The 24000-nt window shown below is 45.0% G+C and overlaps 1 protein-coding gene and 2 non-coding genes across 3 annotated transcripts in view; all 3 read left to right on the top strand.

Annotated features, from left to right (window-relative positions):
- Positions 1 to 691: 691 nt before the first annotated feature.
- Positions 692 to 855, top strand: LOC122699065. Its single transcript, XR_006342550.1, has one exon. It is a non-coding gene; the product is annotated as a U1 spliceosomal RNA (small nuclear RNA).
- Positions 856 to 19489: 18634 nt separating this feature from the next.
- On the top strand, positions 19490 to 19561 carry TRNAE-UUC. Its single transcript has one exon. It is a non-coding gene; the product is annotated as a tRNA-Glu (tRNA).
- Positions 19562 to 22117: 2556 nt separating this feature from the next.
- SLC9A1 (solute carrier family 9 member A1) overlaps positions 22118 to 24000 on the top strand; it is a 51061-nt gene continuing 49178 nt past the window's right edge. Inside the window, exon 1 of the mRNA XM_043909385.1 lies at positions 22118 to 23280. Within this exon, the coding sequence (XP_043765320.1) occupies positions 22929 to 23280 (352 nt within the window). The 5' untranslated portion in view covers positions 22118 to 22928. The remainder of the gene's footprint in view (positions 23281 to 24000) is intronic.

Genomic DNA, 24000 nt, shown 5'->3' with positions numbered 1-24000 from the left:
ACCATAGCTTTGACTATGCAGACCTTTGTCGGCAAACTTCTCCCCCTGACTAAATTGGAAATGCCTGGAGGGCAAAAGGTGCATGGCACAGATACTTCTAAGAATTGATGTCCAGATCCTCAAACTCTGTTCGTGCTCTTTGCTAAGACACATCTTCTGGAGAAGATGCTCTTTGGTCCAGGTCCATCTTTTTCTTTCCCACCCACCTTCTCTAACTTTACAAAAGGCTCTAAGCCCTGGTTTTTACCCACAGTCTTACCCTGGGAGGTAAATACCTCCAGGGTACCAACCAAAGGTAAAGAACTCCGAAGACTGGATAAGGCATTTTGTAAGTGGAGCAATTGCCAGTTGAAGGAGGTTCTGATTTTTTTGTCATTAAAAACAACTTTAAAAGAAATTTCTGGTTGCACCCCACAGCATGTAGGACCTTAATTCCCTGACCAGGGGTTGAGCCTGTGCCCTTTGCATTGGAAGACAAAATCTTAACCACTGGACTGCCAGGGAAGTCCCCCCAAAATAACTTTTGATCATTTTCAAAATAATCACTGTGTAATTTTTTGGCTTGAAACTCTAAGAATTAAAAAAGTTAAGTGACATTATTATAACAAAACTCCCTTCATTTTCATCTACTTGTTTATTTGGACACGGTTTCTCAGAGCTTCTATTTATAAAAGTTAAAAATAGATATAAAATACTTACCTGGCAGGGGAGATACCATGATCACGAAGGTGGTTTTCCCAGGGCGAGGCTTATCCATTGCACTCCGGATGTGCTGACCCCTGCGATTTCCCCAAATGTGGGAAACTCGACTGCATAATTTGTGGTAGTGGGGGACTGCGTTCGCGCTTTCCCCTGAAAAAAAAAAAAAAAAATAGATATAAAATTGATGCTGAACCCAGCTTCATTCCAGTAGTAACATTTATCCATAAATTCACAAACTAATTGAAAAAAAATCTATTTCAGTAAAAGACATATTTCCAATATTGTTTCACCCTTTGTTTAATAATTATTTTTCAAAAGATATATGTTATGTTTCTTTGGTCAACTGTGTATTAGTACAGTAATAAGTGATATTTCAATCCAGAAGAAATTTTAAAACATAGAGACTTAGAGTCAAAGGAAAATTTAAATTATTTAAATTTCAAAATTTCCTAAATTGCAATCATATATATAAATTTCTATCAGAGTATGAATAAAGTAATCAATAACAGACTTTCCAGAATAAAATATATTACCTTAGGATAACATTCTGTGAAAGGAAGCAAAATGCAACTATAAGTTCAAGAAGAAAAAAAATAATGATGTAGCATTTCTGCCTGTTAAAGTGAGCTTGTTCTGGTATTTTCTTCAAATGAAAGATAGTATCAAACCCTGATGATACTTGCATTCAGCTGATGATGGAACAGTTTTATTTAGCAAGTGTATCTTTTTTTTAAGTTTGGGCTACACTGGGTCTTTGTTGCTTTTGCGTGGACTTTCTCTAGTTGCAGCAAGCAGGGGCTACTCCTTGTACTACTTGGGCTTCTCATAACAGCGGTTTCTCTTGTTGCAGAGCACAAGCTTTAGGCTCTTGAGCTTCAGTAGTTGTAGCACACAGGCTTAGTTGCTCCATGACTTTCGGAATCTTCCTAGACCAGGGATCAAACCCATGTCCCCTGCATTGGCACATGGATTCTTATCCACTGTGACACCAGGGAAGTCCAAGTAAGTATAACTCTTGCAGTGACTTATATTTAAGACGTTTCAGTGAACAATATTAAAATGTGCCACCTAGCCTGCATGTGGACCAGCAGATCCATTCTCTGGCCTACCTCTCCCATCTTCTCTCCCCTGGTTGGCTGACTTGGTTGGAGGACATCAAGGGCTCTGTGCCTTCTAGCCTCAACTTGGATTTGGCCAGTGGGAAGCCCTGGCAGGAGATAGGATGGAGGGAGGAGCAAGATTAGGATATTTATTGCCCTTGATCTGTCCTCTGGACATCTAACCATTCTGGCTCTGTCCCTGGATGGAAAGTCACTGCTCCTCTTAAGGCAGAGAAATTGCCCTTTAGACCTAAGGTGGTAACACCCTAGCTGCTGCTCTTTCCAGCTTCCTGCATAATCCCTGGTGATTTCCCTACACCTTGACCGCACCTTCTAAATTAGCTCCTTTGTATATATGACCTGCTTGGGCTTCCCTGGTGGCCCAGAGATTAAAGCGTCTGCCTGCAATGCCGGAGACCTGGGTTCGATCCCTGGGTCAGGATGATCCCCTGGAGAAGGAAATGGCAACCTACTCCAGTATTCTTGCCTGGAGAATCCCAAGGACGGAGGAGCCTGGTGGGCTACATTAGTCCATGGGGTCACAAAGAGCCGGACACAACTGAGCAACTTCACTTTCTTTCTGAGTTGTCTTAATTTGAGTGTGTTATTTGTTTCCTGTTGGAATCCTCACAAATGCAGTTTTAAAAAAATTCTTTAAGTTGGCACGAGAACAAAAAGTCTGAAGACCACTGATCCAGACTGCGGCAGGAAGGGGGACTGCTTCCAGGGCCCGAGAGTGGGCTCTTGTCTAACACTTGGAAACGACTTGTCCGAGGAAATGCACATGCTGGCAAAGCCAGAGGCTCGTACTGGGGAGGGTGCCCAGGGGGAGAGCGCAGGGTAGTGAAGTGAAAGTCGCTCAGTTGTGTCTGATTCTTTGCGACCCCATGGACTATAGCCTGCCGGGCTCCTCTGTCCAAGGAATTCTCCAGGCAATTCTACTGGAGTGGCTAGCCGTTCCCTTCTCTGGGGATGGTCTCCAGCATTGCAGGCAGATTCTTTACCACCTGAGCCACAAGGGAAGCACAAGAATACTGGAGTGGGTAGCCTATCCCTTCTCCAGGGGATCTTCCTGACCCAGGAATCAAACTGGGGTCTCCTGCATCGCAGGCGGATTCTTTATCAGCTGAGATACTAGGGAAGGGCACCCAGGTGGAGAGCAGCAGGGTAAAGGAACCCAAAAGAACTGCCCTGCCACATGGCTCTCAGCCTCTGATTTTATGGTGATGGGATTAGTTCCTGGGTTGTCTCTAGATAATCATTCTGACTCAGGGCCCTTAGTGGCACACACATTGCTCAGCCAAGATGGATTCCAGCATGAAGGATTCTGGGAGGTTGGTAGGATATATGGACTGGCATCTACTCTCTCCTTTTGACCTTTCCTGAATTCTTCTGGTTGGTGGTAGCTTGTTAGTCCCACATTTTTAAATAGGACCTCTTGTTCTAAGGTAACTCATACAAGTAGCTATATTTTGCCTGACCAGGTTGAGTGGTTTCAGTGTTTCCCCTAACAAGACTATAGCCTCAAAAAAAAAAAAAAAAAAAAAAAGACTATAGCCTCATTTGTTCACTTAATAAACACCGATTGCATCATGCCCAGTGTTCATTTACAAAGATGAATTAGTTGGCCACCTCATACCCATTAGGATGGTTATTATAAAAAACACAGAAAACAACTTTGTTGTACAGCAGAGATATAATTAATTCAATTAAAAAATTTAAAAACACAGAAAACAAGTGTTGGCAAGGATGTGGAGAAATCGTGACCCTTGTGCACTGTTGGTGGGAATGTAAAATGATGCAGAAGCTGTGAAAAATAGTATGGAGCTTCCTCAAAAAGATTAAACATAGAATTACCCTACGGCCCAGCAATTCCACTTCTTGGTATACACTCAAAACAATTGAAAGTAGGGTCTCGAAGACACCTTACTGTGTACACCCATGTTCACAACAGCATTATTCACAATAGCAAAAGCATGGAAGCAACCCGACTGTCCATCCACTTAAATGGATTATCAAAATGTAGTATATTCATACAATGGAGTCATATTTGGCTTAAAAAAAATTCTGACACATGCTGCAACATGAATGAATCCCAAAGATGTAATACTAAGTGAAACAAGCTAGTCACAAAAGGACAAAAAATACATGATATGTATGATTCCACTTATATGAGGTACTTTAAAGGCAGAAAGTAGAATAGGGAGTTGCCGGGGGCTGAGGGGAGGGCAGAAGAAGGAATTATTGTTTAATTGATATAGAGTTTCAGATTTATAAGAAGAAAAGAGTTGGATGGATGGTGGTGATGGCTGCACAACAATGTGTTTTATGTATTTATTTGGCTGCGTTGGGTCTTAGTTGCATCATGTTGCATCATGTAGGATCCTTTGTTGTGGAGCTCGGATTCTCTAGTTGTGGAGTGTGGGCTCAGTAGTTATGCCTTGTTGCTCTGCAGCAAGTGGGATCTTAGTTCCCCAACTGTAACAGGAGGGAAAGGGGCAGGTCATAACTTTTGAGAGAATGACATAGCCCAAGGACACAACATAAACGGATTAGAATCAAGTGGGACCAAGATGGCAGCAAGACTAGACCTTGATCCTCAGTCAGCAAGTGAAATGACGCACCCAGAGGTGCCCGGACATTTCCAAGGCACTGGTAACAGACCAAGGAGTGGGCGGTGGCCCAAATCCTGGAAATCTCCACCCCTTCCCAAAAATAGCTGGAATAGTCCTCCCATGTATGCGAGCTAAGTCACTTTATTTTTTATTTTATTTTATTTTTTTTCATTTATTTTTATTAGTTGGAGGCTAATTACTTTACAATATTGTAGTGGTTTTTGTCATACATTGACATGAATTAGCCATGGATTTACATGTATTCCCCATCCTGCTCCCCACTCCCACCTCGCTAAGTCACTTTAGTCTCTGTGCAACCCCATGGGCTATAGCCCACCAGGCTTCTCTGTCCAAGGGATTCTCCAGGCAACAATACCGGAGATAGTCCTTCCACTCATTTGCATATGAAATTACCCAACCTATAAACACTAACCAGGCCACATTTCCAGGCGGCGCTCACCCTCTGTGATGGCCCACACTCTGTCTGTGAAGTGTGCTTCTCTGAATCTGAATAAATCCACTTCTTCCCTATCACTTTGTCTCTCACTGAATTCTTTCTGTGATGAGACATCAAGAACCTGAGCTTTATTAGGCCCTGAAACCAGATACCATGGGTTTGGGCTGGGTTCGAGTCCCAAGCTGGGTTTGAGTCCCAAGCTGGGTTTGGCTGGGCTCAAGTCCCAGGATATGGGTTCAAGTCCCAATCTGAGATAAATGGTTTCACAACCAGAGATCGAACCAGTGTTCCCTGCATTGGCAGGCATTTTCTTAACCACTGGACCACCAGTGAAGTCCCAACAATGTGTTTTTAATACCATGAACTGTCCATTTAAAAATGGTTAAAGTGGTAAATGTTACATATATTTCAACATAATTAAAAAAAAAGAAAGATGAACTGCATGGGGTTCCACGCCTTATGTAATAATTTAGTGTGAGAGAAGACATACAATTAAGCAAAGAGCAATATAACAATACAATTTGTACTTTATTTATTTACTTATTCATTTTTTATTTGGCTGCACCAAGTCTTAGCTGCAGCATGAGGGATCTTTAGTTGGAGCACGTGACATCTAGTTTTCTGACTAGGGATCAAACCCCAGCCCCCTGCATTGGGAGCACGGAGTCTTAGCCCTTGGACCACCAGGGGAGCCCCCGAGATATGTACTTTAGTAAAGATATGGACAAGTCGTGAGAGGACTGTGGAGAGAGCAACTAATTCTACCTGGGGGAATTGGGAGGGGCTTCCCATAGAAGGTTTTATTTGGTTTATGGCATTGAAGATAAGTAAGAGCTTGCTTAGCAGTAAGAAGGAGAAAGGACATTTGAGGCAAAGGGGCAACATGAATCAAATAAGGAAAACCAAAGATTTCTAGGGGATTGGTGAGTCATGGATGGGTATTCAAAGGTAGTTCAGAACCTACGAAGAATAAAGGAAAGCATTTGTGTATATGATTAAATTAAAATTAAAAACATAAATGTCAAAAGACATTATGAACAAAGTTAAAATACTAAAGGACTCCCTGGGAGAAGATAATTGCAATTTATATATAAATAACACCTTAAAGTCAGTAAGAACTAGAAACAAGAAAACAAGTTGAAACATAAGCAAAGAACAAAGTGGCAATTCTCACAGGAACTCCTGATTGCAGGAGGGAGTGTAAATTAAAATGAGTAGATACCATAGAGTATGGAAAGAAGGAAATAGTAACTTTACAGTGAAGAAACATGGGAACACCTTAACCAAGTGGTGAAAGGTAATAACATCACCAGTAATAAAGCATGTGGGTAGCATCTGACCTCCAGTAGAGTGTGATGAGAAAAGTAGTTCATCTTCCCCCAAATCTATAATCTTTGGAAAGCTATGAAGAAAACATCAGGTAAGCTCTAACTGAAGGACATTCTGCAAAATGGATTAGGTTTGTGGCTCAGATGGTAAAGAATCTGCCTGCAATGCAGGAGACATGGGTTCAATCCCTGGGTTGGGAAGATCCCCTGGAGAAGGGAAAGGCAAGCACTTCAGGATTCTTGCCTGGAGAATTCCATGGACAGAGGAGGCAGGTGACCTGTAGTCCACGTGATCCCTGAGAGCTGGACATGGCTGAGTAACTAACACTTTCACTTTCTTCTTCTGCAAAATACCTGACCAGTATTCCTCAGGACTATTAAGGTTATAAGAATAAGGAAAGACTGAGAAATGGTCATAGACCGGAAGAAACTAAGGAAACATAAGGACAGTGTAGTATTCTGGATGGTATCCTGGAACAGAAAAGGGACATTACTGAAATATGAATAAAGTCTGGATTTTAGTTAACAGTATAAGTTGGGAAAACCACTAGACCATTCAGGTATGACCTAAATCAAATCCCTTATGACTATACAGTGGAAGTGAGAAATAGATTTATGGGACTAGATCTGATAGACAGAGTGCCTAATGAACTATGGATGGAGGTTTGTGACATTATACAGGAGGCAGGGATCAAGACCATCCCCAAGAAAAAGAAATGTAAAAAGGCAAAATGGCTGTCTGAGAAGGCCTTACAAATAGCTGTGAAAAGAAGAGAAGTGAAAAGCAAAGGAGAAAAGGAAAGATATACCCATTTGAATGCAGGGTTCCAAAGAATAGCAAGGAGAGATAAGAAAGCCGTCCTCAGTGATCAATGCAAAGAAATAGAGGAAAACAACAGAATGGGAAAGACTAGAGATCTCTTCAAAAAATTAGAGATACCAAGGGAACATTTCATGCAAAGATGGGCTCAATTAGGACAGAAATGGTATGGACCTAACAGAAGCAGAAGATATTAAGAAGAGGTGGCAAGAATACACAGAAGAACTGTACAAAAAAGATCTTCACGACCCAGATAATCACAATGGTGTGATCACTCACCTAGAGCCAGACATCCTGGAGTTCGAAGTCAAGTGGGCCTTAGGAAGCAAAACTATGAACAAAGCTAATGGAGGTGATGGAATTCCAGTTGAGCTATTTCAAATACTGAAAGATGATGCTGTGAAAGTGCTGCACTCAATATGTAAGCAAATTTGGAAAACTCAGCAGTGGCCACAGGACTGGAATAGGTCAGTTTTCATTCCAATCCCAAAGAAAGGTAATGCCAAAGAATGCTCAAACTACTGCACAATTTCACTCGTCTCACACACTAATAAAGTAATGCTCAAAATTCTCCAAGCCAGGCTTCAGCAATATGTGAACCGTGAACTTCCAGTTGTTCAAGCTGGTTTTAGAAAAGGCAGAGGAACAAGAGATCAAATTGCCAACATCCACTGGATCATCAGAAAAGCAAAAGAGTTCCAGAAAAACATCTATTTCTGCTTTATTGACTGTGCCAAAGCCTTTGACTGTGTGGATCACAATAAACTGTGGGAAATTCTGAAAGAGATGGGAATACCAGACCACCTGATCTGCCTCTTGAGAAACCTGTATGCTGATCAAGAAGCAACAGTTAGAATTGAACATGGAACAACAGACTGGTTCCAAATAGGAAAAGGAGTACATCAAGGCTGTATATTGTTACCCTTCTTATTTAACTTATTTGCAGAGTACATCATGAGAAACGCTGGGCTGGAGGAAGCACAAGCTGGAATCAAGATTGCTGGGAGAAATATCAATAACCTCAGATATGCAGATGACACCACCCTTATGGCAGAAAGTGAAGAAGAGCTAAAGAGCTTCTTGATGAAAGTGAAAGAGGAGAGTGAAAAAGTTGACTTAAAGCTCAACATTCAGAAAACTAAGATCATGGCATCTGGTCCCATCACTTCATGGGAAATAGATGGGGAAACAGTGGAAACAGTGGCTGACTTTATTTTTGGGGGCTCCAAAATCACTGCAGATGGTGATTACAGCCATGAGATTAAAAGACGCTTACTCCTTGGAAGGAAAGTTATGACCAACCTAGACAGCATATTAAAAAGCAGAGACATTACTTTGTCAACAAAGGTCTGTCTAGTCAAGGCTATGGTTTTTCCAGTGGTCATGTATGGATGTGAGAGTTGGACTATAAAGAAGGCTGAGCGCAGAAGAATTGATGCTTTTGAACTGTGGTGTTGGAGAAGACTTTTGAGAGTTCCCTGGACTGCAAGGAGATCCAACCAGTTCATCCTAAAGGAGCTCAGTCCTGGGTGTTCATTGGAAGGACTGATGAAGCTGAAACTCCAATAGTTTGGCCACCTGATGTGAAGGGCTGACTCATTTGAAAAGACCCTGATGCTGGGAACGATTGAGGGCAGGAGGAGAACGGGATGACAGAGGATGAGATGGTTGAATGGCATCACCAACTCGATGGACATGGGTTTGGGTAAATTCCAGGAGCTGGTGATGGACAGGGAGGCCTGGCGTGCTGCGGTTTGTGGGGTCGCAAAGAGTCAGACACGACTGAGTGACTGAACTGAACTGAACTGAATAAGCCAATGTTGACTTCTTAGATTTGACAAATCTGCCATAGTAATGTAAAATGCTACCATTAGGGGAGATTGATTGAAGGGTATCTGGGAACTCTCTTGACTATCTTTGTAACTTCTATAGATCTAAAGATACTGGTGGCTCAGTGGCAAAGAATCCACCTGCAATGCAGGAGATGTTGTTTCAATCCCTGGGTTGGGAAGATTATCTGGAGAAGGAAATGGCAACTCACTCCAGTATTCTTGTGTGGGAAATCTCATGGATAGAGGAGCCTGGTAGGCTAAGTCCAAGGAGTTGCAAAAAAGTTGGACAGGACTTAGCGACTAAACAACAGCAACAAAGGTATTCCAAAGTAAAACGTTTATTTTAAAAAATGATGAGACACTGGGACTTCCTTGGTGGTCCAGTGGCTAAGACTCTGCTACCAATGCAGGGAGCCCACGTTTGATCCCTGATCGGGGAACTAGATCCCACGTGCCAGAAATAAGAGTTCATATTGTTGTTGCTGTGATTTAGTTGCTAAGTTGTCGTTTAGCTGCTAAGTCGTGTTCAACTCTTTGGTAACCCCATGGACTGTAGCCCTGCAGGCTTCTCTGTCCGTGGGATTTTCCAGGCAGGAATATTGGAATGGGTTGCCATTTTCTTCTCCAGGGTGTCTTTCTGACCCAGGGGTTGAACTTATGTCTCCTGCATTGGCAAGGGGATTCTTTACCACTGAGCCACCAGGGAAACCCAAAGAGCTCGTATGCCACAACTAAAGATCATGCACACTGCAACTAAAGACTATGTATGCGGCAGAGAAGATTGAGGATCCTATGTGCCACAGCTAAGACCTGGCACAGTCAGATAAATAAACTTTTTTTTTTGAATGATGAGATATTATTCCTACCCGTGAAATTAACAAAGAATAAAAAGTCTGACTCAAAGAAGTATCAAGGAGGATATGGGAAAAATAATTCTCTCATATTTGCAGGTGGAAGGGTCAAAGGTATTGTAGGAAGCAATTTAGTCTAGAAAAGCAGAAAATGTACAAACCCTGGAATCCAGAATTCCATTTGGACACCAAGAGATATTTATAAAGGCTTTGATACAAATTGTCCACAATAACATAAAACTGAAACAACTTGAATGTCTATCAATAGGGGGGTAGATACACAAATTATATACAGATTATAAATATGGTGCAATATTTACTACATAGCAGCTAAAAAGAAAGAATGAAATTTATATATATCAATATGGCTAGATGTTAAAAATACAATATTGAATGAAAAAGTAAAGGCGGAGAAGGGTATATGTGGTATGGATGTGTGCGTGTGTGTTGAGTTGTGTCTGACTCTTTGTGACCCCATGGACTGTAGTGGAGCTCCTCTGTCCATGGAATTTTCCAAGCAAGATTACGGGGTTGCCATTTTCTCCTCCAGGGAATCTTCCTGATCCAGAGATAGAACCTGTGTCTCTGTGTCTCCTACATTGCAGGTGGATTCTTTACCAATGTGCCCCCTGCATGTATCCTAATTCATTCACCTTTTTTTTTTTGCCACACAGCATGGCTTGTGGGATCTTAGTTCCCTGACCAGAGATTGAACAGCCCTGGAATTCCCTAAAATATCTTTCTTGTATGCCTCATTATGTGCCAAGTGCTATCCTCTGTTCGGAGGATACAGCAGTGAACAATGGCTAGCAACTACCCAGGACTTACTAAGAGTCGAGCATTCTGTAATAATAGTAGCAACAATAACAATAATGGCAAGCACTTACCTAGCACTTACTATGCTCGTGTGCTAAGGTGCTTTGGTTATATCCGATTCTGTGCAGCCTTATAGACTGCAGCCCACCAGACTCCTCTGTCCGTGGAATTCTCCAGGCAAGAACACTGGAGTGGGTTGCTGTGGCCTCCTCCAGGGGATCTTCCAGACCCAGAGATCAAACCTGTGTCTCTTACATCTACCTGCGTTGGCAGATGTGTTCTTTACCACTAGCACCACCTGGGAAGCCCAGCATTTACTGCACTATAAACCTTGTGACCCAGGCTCTGTTATTAACCCCAACAGATAGATGAAGACCCTAAGCAGCAGTGGAGTTCAGTAACGCATCTAGGGCACCACAGTTGGATGGTGGTAGAGACAGCAACCACATCCTGGAAGCCTGGCTTCAAGTCTGTCCTACCAACCATTGAGCTGTCTGCCTAGAATTCCCCCTCCTCATGGAGCTCCATTCTAGGGAAGGTAAGACAGGCCATAAACATGCGTAGTAAGTTAGACAGTGAATGAGCTGTGGAGAAAAACAAAGAAGAGAAGGAAAAAGGGAGTATTACTCTTCAAAGAGGGGGTGTGGGGGGTCATGGATGGCCTTACAGAGAGATAACATCTGAGCAAAGACCCTAAGGAAGTGAAAGAGGAAACCATGCCTATATCTGGGGGTACCCTCATTTCAGCCTTGACAACAAGATAAAAGGCTCTGGGGAGCAGTAAACCTGGAGTGTTTGAAAAATAAATAACAAGGAAGCCAGGGGCACTAAAGCAGAGGGAATAAAAGAAATGAGGCCAGAGAGAGATGGGAGGCTAGATTGGGTGGGGCCTTATACGTCATGAGGACCTTGGAGGGGTCTGAGCAGGGGGTGACAATATCTGATTTGGGCTTAGGAGAGATCCCTCTTTGTTGAGGTGATATTGTTCAGAGGCTTGGGTGGTAGCTTGAATTGGAGTGGTAGCAGTGGGTGGTGGTAAGAAGTGATCGGATTTTGGATATATTTTGAAGATCAAATTGATGGTATTTGCTGAGGATTGACTTGACAGAGGAAAAGGAGTCAAGGATGACTCAGGTTTTGGGCCTATGTAAATAGGAAGACAGAGCGATTGTTTCCTGAATGGAGGAGACAGGGGGAGAAGCACGTTTGAGGAGGAGGTGGGAAGGCCTGGAGTTTTGTTTTGGGCATGCTGAATTTGAGATTTCTACTGGACAACCAGGTGGACATGCTGAGCGTTCAGTTGGACATAATAGTCTGGAGTTTTGAGCAGAGGAGATAAAAATCTATGCATCATCTGCATATAGATGTTATTTGAAACCACAAGAAAGGATGAGATCACCAGAGAAATGAATATAGATATAGAGCAGTGAAAATGTGAGAACTGATCCCTGGGGCCCCAGCATTCAGAGTTTGCAGCTGAGGAGGAGGAAAGGGAGAAGGGGGAGAATTCAGCAACAGGAAACTGAGAAGGAACAGCCAGAGAGGCGGGAGGAAAACCAGGAGAAAAGCCAGGAGAGAGAGCCAGCTAGTTGAGGAGAGAGAGGCAGCTAGTTGAAGAAAGTGTTCCAAGAAGGATCAAGTGATCAAGTGTGTTGAAGGCTGCCGATAGGGAAAGAAAGATGAGGACTAAGAAATGACCGTTTGATCAAGCATCACGGAGGTGCTGGGTGGCAAAACGTGCCATCCCCAAATATGCCACTTTGGCACAAAGATTGTTTTGAGCTAAAGGCAATTGAGATGAGGCAGATAGAGGAAAGGCTCTCTACCCTATATCCTCATTTGAATAAAAGCAGGACACACATTCATAAAGGTGTCCCAACTCCTGTCTCTACCAGGAGGGACAGAAGTTAATCATCAAAAAACTTTAGACCCTTATCAGTCTAGAGACAGCTCCAGAGAAATTTATTGGGTTGGCCCAGAATTTTGTTCCCATTTTTCCATAAAAGCCCAAATAAACTTTTTTTGGCCAACCCAATATGTAAGAAACTTTACTGACTATCCTTTATCTACCATCATTTCCTCTGATTTGCCTTCCCACAATTTGCTGCCCCTAGTGAAAGTTACCTGGAGAAGGAAATAGCAACCCACTCCAGTACTCTTGCCTAGAGAATTCCATGGAGAGAGGAGCCTGGTGGGTTGCCGTCTATGGGGTCACACAGAGTCGGACACGACTGAAGCGACTTAGCAGCAGCAGCAGTGAAAGTTGCTCAGTCGTGTCCGACTCTTTGCAACCCCATGGACTATACAGTCGGTGGAATTCTCCAGGCCACAATAATGGAGTAGATCGCCTTTCCCTTCTCAAGGGGATCTTCCCAGCCCAGGGATCGAACCCCGGTTTCCCGCATTTCAGGTGGATTCTTTACCTGCTCCTAGAGTCAGGTCTTTTTCCTTCCTAGTGTCATATCTCTAAAAATTTCATTCTTTTGCTAAGATGTTATGTCAGCCCAAGGTCTAATTAAATCTTTGAGTTATTCATCTCTGGGTATATGATGCACATGTTTATGAACTTCTATTTGTTTTTCTCTTATTAGCCTGTCTTTGGCTAATCTAATTTATGCAGCCCCAGCTGCATGGCTATAGGAAGAGATTTGGGGGCAGAAGAAGAGATTTTTCTTTCCCTACAGCGGTCATTAGTAATATTGACAAGAGTGGCTTTATGTAGAGTATGTGGAGGTTAAAACCTAATTGGATCAGATTTGAGAGTCTGAGAGAAGAGAAATAATGCAGGCAATATAGACAACTCTCTCAAGTGTTTGACCACAGCTGGAAGGAAGTGTGAGGTGAACAGCAGTGCGTTAATGTGTCAAAATAATGCATCACATTCATCATAAGGTTTCCTGTCATTGGTAGAGATTGATGTACATTACTTGTGTTTTATTTTGCCATGTGTCCTGTGGGGTCTTAGTTCCCCTACCAGGGATCAAACCCATGCCCTCTGCGTTGGAAGCACTGAGATTTAATCACCAGGAAATCCTGCATTACATTCTTCTTCTTCTTTTTTTTTTTTTTTACTTATTCATTTATTTGGCTATGCCAGTTGTGGTATGTGGGCTCTTTTAATTTCAGCATGTGGGATCCAGTTCCCTGAGCATGGATGGTACCTGAGCCCTATCCACTGGGAGCACAGAGTTTTAGCCACTGGACCACCGGGATGATATTACATTCTTATAATATAATCTTGTATATAACCTTGTCAGTGAAGGTTCAAAGAGACATTAAAATTTTATGAAATAGTACAGATATCCCTTAAAAAAAAGTGAAGGCAAATGGAACAAACTGTAACAGCTGATAATTCAGAAAGGTGAATGTTTTGATATTTGCTATATTATCTTTACACTTACAATTCCCACAGAATCTTAACCACAGGACCACCTGGAAAATCCCTCTTAAAAATAATTAGAGGGGACTTCCCTGGTGGCTCTGGAGAAGGAAATGGCAACCCACTCTAGTACTCTTGCCTGGAAAATCCCATGGACTGAGGATCCTGGTAGGCTACAGTCCATGGGGTCGCAAAGAGTTGGACACGACTGAGCGACTTCACTTCACTTCACTTCACTTCCCTGTGGCTCAGATGGTAAAGAATCTGCCTGCCAATGCAGGAGACCCAGATTTGATTCCTGAGTCAAGAAAATCCCCTGGAGGAGGGCATGGCAACCCACTCCAGTATTCTTGCCTGGAGAATTCCATGGACAGAGGAGCCTGGCGGGCTACAGTCACTGGAGTTGCAAAGAATCGGACATGCCTGAGCAACTAACACACACACACTCCTTGGTGGTCCAGTGGTTGAGAATCCACCTGCCGATGAGGGGACATGGGTTTGATCCCTGGTCTGGGAAGAGTCCACATGCTGCAGAGCAACTAAGCCCATGTGCCACAGCTACTGCAGCCCACACGCCTAGAGCCCATGCTTAGGCAACAAGAGACGCCACCGCAGTGAGAAGCCCGCACACTGCAAACAGAGAATAGCCCCTGGCTCACCACAGCTAGACAAAGCCTGCGTGCAGCAACAAAAACCCTCTGCAGTCCAATGAATAAATTAATTAATTACAATACATAAATAATTAGAGCTGGGAAAAATGTGTGAGGGCCTGAAGGTATGAAGGCCTCTGAGTGCCATGTCAAGAATGCGGTGGGGGGAGGGGCATGGCTCAGAAAGTTCTCCCTGAAAACTGTGCAGAGGGTGTGGGAACAATAAAAATTTTTCCTTTAGCCATTCAGGCCAGAGTTTTCTAAAGTATGGACAGGACCACCTGCATCAAAATCTCCCAAGGGCACTCAAGAAAATTCAACCCCTGGGCCTTTCTCCTCTGGCTTACTAAATCCTAACGTCTCCAGCAGGGCTAAGCAATCCGTACCTGGGAAGGTGGAGTGGTAGCAAGTTCAGGGAACGGTTGGGGCTGTGTTTAGTACCTGTGGAGATGAGGTGCCCAGAGGACTTTCTGGTCTGGGAGTGGATATAAGAGTTTCAGGTTCATTTCATTGTCCAGTCTCCCACAGCAGGAAGCACAAGGACTTGCACATAGTAGGTGCTAAAAGTTTATTGAGTGAATTAAGAATTTAGCTTAAGGAACTTCCCTGGTGGTCCAATAGTTAAGATTCCGAGCATCCAATGCAGGGAGCCTGGCTTTAATCCCTGGTCCAGGAACTAGATCCCACATGCTATCACTAGATCTTACGTCCCAAAACTAAGACCTGGAGTGGTCAAATAAATAAATAAATACCTGAAAAAAAGAATTTAGCTTCAAAGCCAATCACTCAATCACAAATTCTACCTTGTTACCAACTCTCTCCTGGTTGCCTAGGGCGCAATGTATCTTCATGGTGGCCATTAGCCCAAAGAAGTGGGAAAAACTTAGACTTCAGAGTCAGACAGACTTGAATGCATACCTGATTCCCCTTATTCCCAGCTCTGTGGCCACAAGTGAGTCTCCCCTTGGAACTTGGTTTTCTCATGTGCAAATAATGTCATTTGCTCATTCATTCATTCAGCCTCTTTTGCCTTCCTGGAGTTTGCAACCTAAGGAGGTAATGGTAGTAAACAATAAATATAGTAAGTAGATTTATTATACCGTATATGAGAATGTGAAAATTGCTATGGGAAAAAAGAAAAAAAAAGCAGCAGAATGAGGGCTGGGCCTGAGTGGTAGTAGTAGCAGTGATCAGGCTGGGGAAACGTCATTATTAGTTACAGTTTGCATGTAGTAGGCCACGTTGACTCAAACAGTAAAAAATCCACCTGCCATGGAGACCCAGGTTCGATCCCTGGTTTGGGGAGATCCCCTGGAGAAGGGAATGGCAACTCAATCCAGTATTCTTGCCTGGAGAATTCCAAGGGCAGAGGAGCCTGGTAGGCTATACAGTCCATGGGGTGGGAAGGAGTCAGACCCAAGTGAGTGACTAACACACATGCAGGCCGCGCTGAGTAGGATTTGTGGATGTGATGGGATGTGGAGGGTTTTGTGGAGGGACGTGATGGAGTGGACCAAGTGGAGAGCTAGAGAAGAGTATTCCAGGCAGAAGGAGCAGCAAGCACTAAGGCACTGAGAGAAGTGTGGTTGGCACTGTGTGAGAAATAGCAAGGGGGCCGTATGGCTGGAGTGGAGTGAGTGATGGAAGAAGGGGGCCTTGCAGGGCTGTGATGTTATACACAAAGGAAAGAAGGAAATGAACTCAGTTACCGGGTGCCAACAATGTGTAAGAAACTGAGCTTTGCGTATTAATATATCAACTATGTAATCTTTTCACTAACCTTCGAGGCATATATTCAGACCTCACCCCCCTTTTATATACATGAATAAACTGAGTGACAGAGACAAAGTGACTTCCTCATGATGTACTGCTAGTAAGTGGCCCAGAGGATCTTTTCCAAGTATGACACGTTGTTTGCTACTTATCTGTCATAGCTATAGCAATTCCACAAAATTCCCATTAAATTTTATTTGGCTTTGCTGGATCTTAATTTGGGCACGTGGGATCTTAGTTCCTGGATCAGGGATTGACCCCATGTCCCCTGGGGTCAAGGTAGACTGGACAAGCAGAAGGAGGATGTGGGGAAAGGCTTGAGGGATGTGATGGAGTAGGCCCAAGTTCCCATCACTTTTACCAAAAGGATTCAAGGAGGGACACAGAGGGACAGACATGGCCTAAACAAGGGGAGATGCCGCCCAGGGCCAGGCATCTAGAGATGGTTCTGGATCTGCAGGGGAGGAGTCTGCAGAGACACGGCCCCTGTGAGTCAAAAGCAATGTGAGCCAGCAACAGTAACAAAATGAGGACTTGCCAAAATGGGGTTACAAGTATTGCAGCATATATTAACTGATGACCTTTAACAAGATAGACTTCCTTGGTGCTCAGACAGCAAGGAGTCTGTCTGCAATGTGGAAGACCTGAGTTTGATCCCTGGGTTAGGAAGATCCCCTGGAGAAGGAAATGGCAACCCACTCCAGTGTTCTTGCCTGGAAAATCCCATGGATAGAGAAGCCTGGCAGGCTACAGTCCATGGGGTCACAAAGGGTCAGACATGACTGAGCAGCTTCACTTTCTTTCTTTTAACAAGATCATGCTTTTAACATGCAGAATACACAACAATATAATTTATCTAAAATTACTATTATTATTATCATTTATTTTTTTTTAATTTATTTATTTATTTATTTTACTTTACATTGTATTGGTTTTGCCATACATTGACTTGAATCCTCCATGGGTGTACATGTGTTCCCCATCCTGAACCCCCCTCCCACCTCTTTCCCCATCCCATCCCTCTGGGTCATCCCAGTGCATCAGCCCTGAGCACCCTGTATCATGTATCGAACCTGGACCGGTGATTTGTTTCACATATGATAATTTACATGTTTCATTGCCATTCTCCCATATCATCCCACCCTCGCCCTCTCCCACAGAGTCCAAAAGACTGTTCAATACATCTGTGTCTCTTTTGCTGTCTCGCATACACGGTTATGGTTACCATCTTTCTAAATTCCATATATATGCGTTAGTATACTGTATTGGTGTTTTTCTTTCTGGCTTACTTCACTCTGTATAATTAATGCTCCAGTTTCACCCACCTCATTAGAACTGATTCAAATGTATTCCTTTTAATGGCTGAGTAAGATTCCATTGTGTGTATGTACCACAGCTTTCTTATCCATTCATCTGCTGAGGGACATCTAGGTTGCTTCCATGTCCAGGCTATTATAAATAGTGCCGTGATGAACATTCGGGTACACTCTTTCAGTTCTGGTTTCCTCGCTGTGTGTGCCCAGCAGTGGGATTGTTGGGTCATATGGCAGTTCTATTTCCAGTTTTTTAAGGATTCTCCACACTGTTCTCCCTAGTGGCTGTACTAGTTTGCATTCCCACGAACAGTGTAAGAGGGTTCCCTTTTCTCCACAACCTCTCCAGCATTTATTACTTGTAGACTTTTGGATAGCAGCCATCCTGACTGGCATGTAATGGTACCTCATTGTGGTTTTGATTTGCATTTCTCTGATAATGAGTGATGTTGAGCATCTTTTCATGTGTTTGTTGGCCATCTGTCTGTCTTCTTTGGAGAAATGTCTGTTTAGTTCATATAATTTAAAAAAATTATTAAACTCATAACATGCCACAAGGGTCGTGGTCTGATGATCACTTTCTCAGATGTGAAGGCATTTTTTTCTAGCCTGAATTTCTGTGTCTGAATGTGTAACTTCATGTGGCCCTAACACCAAAAGTCTACATTTGAGGCCCTCAGTACGTGTAAATGAAGATACAGATGGTAAATGTAAGTGGTACTGCTGTGTGCTGCCCTGAGTTCCACGCATACATTGGCTAAGATCTTATAACAGTCCCATGAGACTTGCATTGTTGTTGCCTGAATGTGATGGAGGAAGAAACTGTGAAACAGGGAGGTTGACTGACTTACCCAAGGTCTTCTAACTACTGAGTGGTGATGGGGGGTTCTGAACCCAGACAATATGGCTAGATTATTATTATTATTTTTTACAAGATATATGTATTGTATTTTTGCCCGCACTGGGTCTTGGTTGCTGTTCTCGGGCTTTCTCTAGTTGTGGCGAGCAGGGGCTACTCTTCGTTGCTGTGCATGGGCTCCTCACTGTGGTGGCTTCTCTTGTTGCAGAGCATAGAGTCTAGGCCTACGAGCTTCAGCAGTTGTGGCACATGGGCTTAGTTGCTCTTCAGCATGTGGGATCTTTCCAGACCAGGCTTGGAACCGGTGTCCCCTGCATTGGCAGGCAGATTTTAACCACTATACCACCAGGGAAGCCCAAAATCTGGCTAGATTCTTAACTTTCGCGTTATACTGCCTGGTCCAGGATGGGCCTTGGTTGTCCTGGGTGGTTTTCCCCAAGGGCTCTTTCTTGGCACTGTCGTGTTGGTACAACCTTCTCCAGGCTTCGGAAGATCTCAGTTCAGTTCAGTCACTCAGTTGTGTCCAACTTTTTGCAACCCCATGGACTGCAGCACGCCAGGCCTCCCTATCCATCACCAACTGCTGGAGTTTACTCAAACCCATGTCCATTGAGTCGGTGATGCCATCCAACCATCTCATCCTCTGTCATCCCCTTCTCCTCCTGCCTTCAATTTTTCCCAGCATCAGGGTCTTTTCAAATAAGTAAGTTTTTCGCATCAGGTGGCCAAAGTGTTGGGAGTTTCAGCTTTAGCATCAGTCCTTCCAATTAATATTTAGGACTGATTTCCTTTAGGATGGACTGGTTGGATCTCCTTGCAGTCCAAGGGACTCTCCAGAGTCTTCTCCTGAGGTAATTCCTGGTCCTCACAGGATTTGCTACTTCCCAGGCTGGTACCCAAGGACTGACTGAGGACTGGAGTGATGAATCAGAGAGTGAGGAGGATCAGAGCGTACCATTGAATGTTGCCCTCAAGACTGGAAAGAACTGGGAGTTCCCTGATGGTCTAGTGGTGAGGATTTGGCACTTTCACTGTTGCAGCCCAGGTTCAAGCCCTGGTCAGGGAACTGAGATCCTGCAAGCTGTGTGGCATGGGGAAAAAAGCTGGAAGGTCTCAGGGTTCCCTCTCCATGTCACCTGCATAAAGTCTCTCCACTAACCCCACATTTGCCCTTCTTTTTGCTATATTGAACCTGTGGTGTTTTGAAAGAGCTCTGGATTAAGATGCTAGAAAACTAACTTAAATCCTGGATCTATTATCTAACAGCTGTGTTATCTTGGCCAAATGGCTTTATGTTTAAATCTTCATTTTTTTTCCATCTGTAAAATGGAAATGAGAATAATGGCTACTACTCATTGAGCACCAGGGCTTGGTACATTGAAAAACCTGGAGCACTTGGGTGTAAACTATACAGGACTGAACCGTTGTGAGGCATAACGTCATTATTCTCATCCTTGCCCCAAATGCTTTTCTTCTCTTTGGTTATTTCCATTATAGCTGATGTTATCTTTTCATCCGCTGTCAGGTGACACAAAGCCCTTGACTTTCTCTGAAGGCTCTTCTGGGCTCTTCTGTCATCTCACAAGTAGCTGGACTTGTGCCAGGAGGATGTGAAGTACCGAGAATCAGTTTAACGTTGGCACCTTCAGTTACAATCACATCACTCTTGTATCATTTGAATATACCTTCTTGAGAAAGGAGAGCATATCTTATGAAAAGTGCACAGATCATGAGCACTCAGCGCGTTATCACAGTATAACCTTTGTATCCACCACCCAAAAAAGAAAGGAAGGGAACAGTATCAGCCCCTAGAAGCCCTTGCTGTGCCCATTTTGTGCCCCCTCCCAACCACTGCCGCCTCCTTCCTCCCCATTACGTCTGTGTTGCCAAAGCCTAACACAAATCCTTGTCAAGAAGCCCATAAACAGTTGCTAAACTGAACTGAGCCCCTTTGAAATCATTTTGTGATCTCAAGGTAATCACTTCAACTTCCTTGGCCTTGATTTACTCTTCTGAAAAACAGGGATGGCATTTCAGTAATTTCAATAGTCTTCAATCCTAGCCGTACACTAGAATCACCTGGGGAATCTTTTGAAAAGCTGTCCACCATGCTTGGGCTCTGGATACAAACCTCTGAAGGTCCCAGGCAGCGGTAGTTTTTCATGACTTTCCAAGGATTCCAGTGTACAGCCATGATCACTTGAATCTTACCAATTCCAATCAATACACAATTACACATACATTCAAATCTCAGTACCACTCCTGCCGTGGGTTGAATTGTGTCCTCTGCAAAGATACGGTTTCTAACCCCCAGAACCTGTGAATGTGGACTTATTTGAAAACAGGGTTATTGAAGATGATCAAACTAAGATGAAGTCTTTAGTGTGTGTGTGTGTGTTAGTCACTCAGTCGTGTCCGACTCTTTGCAACCCCATGGATTGTAGCCTGCCAGGCTCCTCTGTCCATGGTATTCTCCAGGCAAGAATATTGGAGTGGGTAGCCATGCCCTTCTCCAGGGGGTCTTCCCGACCCAGGGATCGACCTGGGGTCTTCTGCATTGCAGGCAGATTCTTTACCATCTGAGCCACCAGAGAAGCCCAATAGGTCTTTAGAGTGGGCCCCTAATCCAGTGTGACTGGAAACCTTATAAAAAGAGGAAATCCTGGACCCAGAGACAGAGGCCCAAGGAGATCACCAAGTGAAGACTGGTGTTATCATGGAGCACCAGAAGCTAGGAGAGATACTTGGAAGAGACTCTTCCTCAGAACCCTCAGAAGTCCTTCTGCTGACTCCTTGACTTCAGGCCTCTAACCTCCAGGATATGAGACAATAAATTTCTATTCTTTAAGCCACTCAGTTTGTGGAACTTTGTTAATTTCATACTAGCCAAGGAACTGTCTTGGCCTGTTTCTTCACCTGCAAAGCTGGAAGTATAATCATGGTTCCACGTCCTGGGCTCCATTCTAGACACTTGACATAGATTATCTCATTGAGTCATCACATATACTTTACTACTGGCTTCCCTGGTAGCTCAGTCGGTAAAGACTCTGCCTGTGGTGTGGGAGGCCAGGGCTCTATCCCTGGCTTGGGAAGATCCCCTGGAGAAGGAAATGGCAACCCACTCCAGCATCCTTGCCTGGAGAATCCCATGGACAGAGGAGACTGGTGGGCTGCAGTCCGTGGGGTTGTAAAGAGTCGGGCTCGACTGAGCCACTAACACAACATACTTTACTACAGCAGCATTAGCGGGTATAGGTACTCCTGTTATCTCCACTTTTTCAGATGAGATAGCTGTGGAACAGAGAGGTTAAGTAATTTGCTCAAGCTCACATGGCAACTAAATGTCTAAGACAATAATACATCATTCACTTTTACTTGGAAGTCTCCATGAGACTGTGAACGTGCATGTGAACGCGCTTTGTAATTAGCAGAGCATTTTACCCTTTTTAGTTAGAATCTCTGTAGATGCTGGACTTTTTTGGCCATCTTTAACTCTTCCCTTCTCTTTCGACGCGATACTTCCTTTCCTCGGCGGCAGGGGTCGCTGCATCGCGCGGGCACTGACAGGTCCTTCTAGCCCGCAGCGCCGGCTGCTCGCTGGTGCCTATAAGTGGCAGTACTGAGCTCAGTAGACAGCAGTCAGCCGCCGCCGGTGCCAGGGCCGGGGCTGCAACTGGAAGTGGAGCTGGACGCGGAGGAACTGAAGCTGGGCCGGGGCGCAGCGCAGCACCGCGCCGGGGCCGCAAGGAGGGGCGTTTCGCTGCTGGCCCACCGCGAGCCGCCCCCAGCCCGCGCCAAGGCGCCCTTTCTCCAGGCCGCCTGCCTCCGCCTTCCGCCTCCCTCCATTTCCCCGGAATCTCAGCCCGGCGCGCCTGCACCCCGGTCCTTCTTTGGGTGGGGAAGCTCCCGGCCGCTATCCGGCTTCACTCCTTCCTCGCAGCCTGGGCTCTCAGCTCCCTTTCTTCTTTTCCTGGACTGGGTCCCACCCCCTTCGATCCCCTTCTTTTAGCTCAGGCTCTCTGCTCCTTCCCTTAACAAGAGTCCCAGTAGCTTAGCCACTTTTCTTAGCAGAGGGTCCCCGCCTTCCTTTTCCTTGCCTGAGGTCCACCCGCATCCTATTTCTTCCTCTGTCCCTAGGGTGCCGCCTCTCCCCTCCCCCACCCCCTTTCCCAGGCCTGGAGTTCCAAACCTTTTGGTCTCCTCTTATGGCCCTAACTGGGTCTTGGTCCCTCTTCCCCAGTTTGGCGTTCTAGATCGGGAACCCAGCTTTCTTTCCACCTCCAGAGGGCTGCTTCCACAAAAACACATCTCTCAAACATGAACTTTGCCTAGAGACTCCCGCAGTCTCTCTTGCCCCCTCCTGCTGACCCCTTGCTACCTATGTCCCAGGTCTTACTCTCATTTTGCTAAGGGTCGGGGGGATAAGCAGCGGGATGCTTCTGTGGTCTGGCGCCAGTGGCCTCCCTCCGCCTCGAATCTTCCCTTCGTTGCTCGTGGTGGTAGCCTTGGTGGGGCTGCTACCCGTTCTCAGAAGCCATGGCCTCCAGCCCAGCCCTACCGCCACCACCATCAGAGGCTCCGAGCCGCCCCGGGAACGCTCGATTGGGGATGTCACCACCGCCCCACCGGAGCTGGCCCCCGAGAGCCGCCCTGTTAACCATTCCTTCGCTGAACACAGCCCAAAGGCTCGAAAGGCCTTTCCAGTCCTGGGCATCGACTACCAACACGTGCGCACACCCTTTGAAATCGCCCTGTGGATCCTACTGGCCTGCCTCATGAAGATAGGTAAGTCCACCTCGCCCCCCCGATGCTTCCGCTGTCACCTAGCTGATGAGACTGTTGCCCATCCTTACCACTTGAAGCTGCCCAGGAATGAGGGTCTGGACTGCTCCTGTATAGTAGGCAGCCTCCATCTGGCCATCTTGATGCTTCTCAAACTTGAGCTCTGCGGCCTCGTCGCGCGGAAGCGCGGGAGCTGGGTATTGTTCACCGGAGAGAGCAGGACTGGAGGATGCTTCTGGCCCTAGGTACCTTCAGCGAGGCTCCCAGGCCTGGCAGGTCTCCTCTGGAGCCAGGCGCCCAGCTGTGTGTGTGTGAGACAGGCGTGTCTTCAGCAAGTAACACAGTCTGCTCTGTCACCAGCCACCAGTGTAATTACATGCTTCATGGAAGGCTATTCCAGGACAGAGGATCTTTCTACTTGGTTTGCCTAAGGAGTTTGGGTAGCGTTGGGGAATGCGTGTGCTGGAGACTTACAGGTGTGATGGAAGATGAGGCATCACTGTATTCTCACCTTCCTTCCTTCGTCCCTGGAGTGTTATCAGTCAGTTCTGCCTGCCCAGGCTGGTCAGGAGCCCCTGAGTCAGTTTCCTGCCCGGGAATGCCATTCTTTATACAGTTTATGGGACAGGGGGCCTTGGGAATTCCTGAAGTCTGGTTTGAGGCGGGGGAGGGAGAGTGGAGGAGGGTCAAGCTCACCTCCAGGTTGCACCCTGCTGTGTCTCA

The sequence above is a fragment of the Cervus elaphus genome, chromosome 8 (genome assembly GCF_910594005.1).
Source record: "Cervus elaphus chromosome 8, mCerEla1.1, whole genome shotgun sequence".
Classification (NCBI taxonomy): domain Eukaryota; kingdom Metazoa; phylum Chordata; class Mammalia; order Artiodactyla; family Cervidae; genus Cervus; species Cervus elaphus.
Note: the sequence above shows the minus strand (reverse complement) of the source record. Positions and strands in the feature narration are given on the sequence as shown.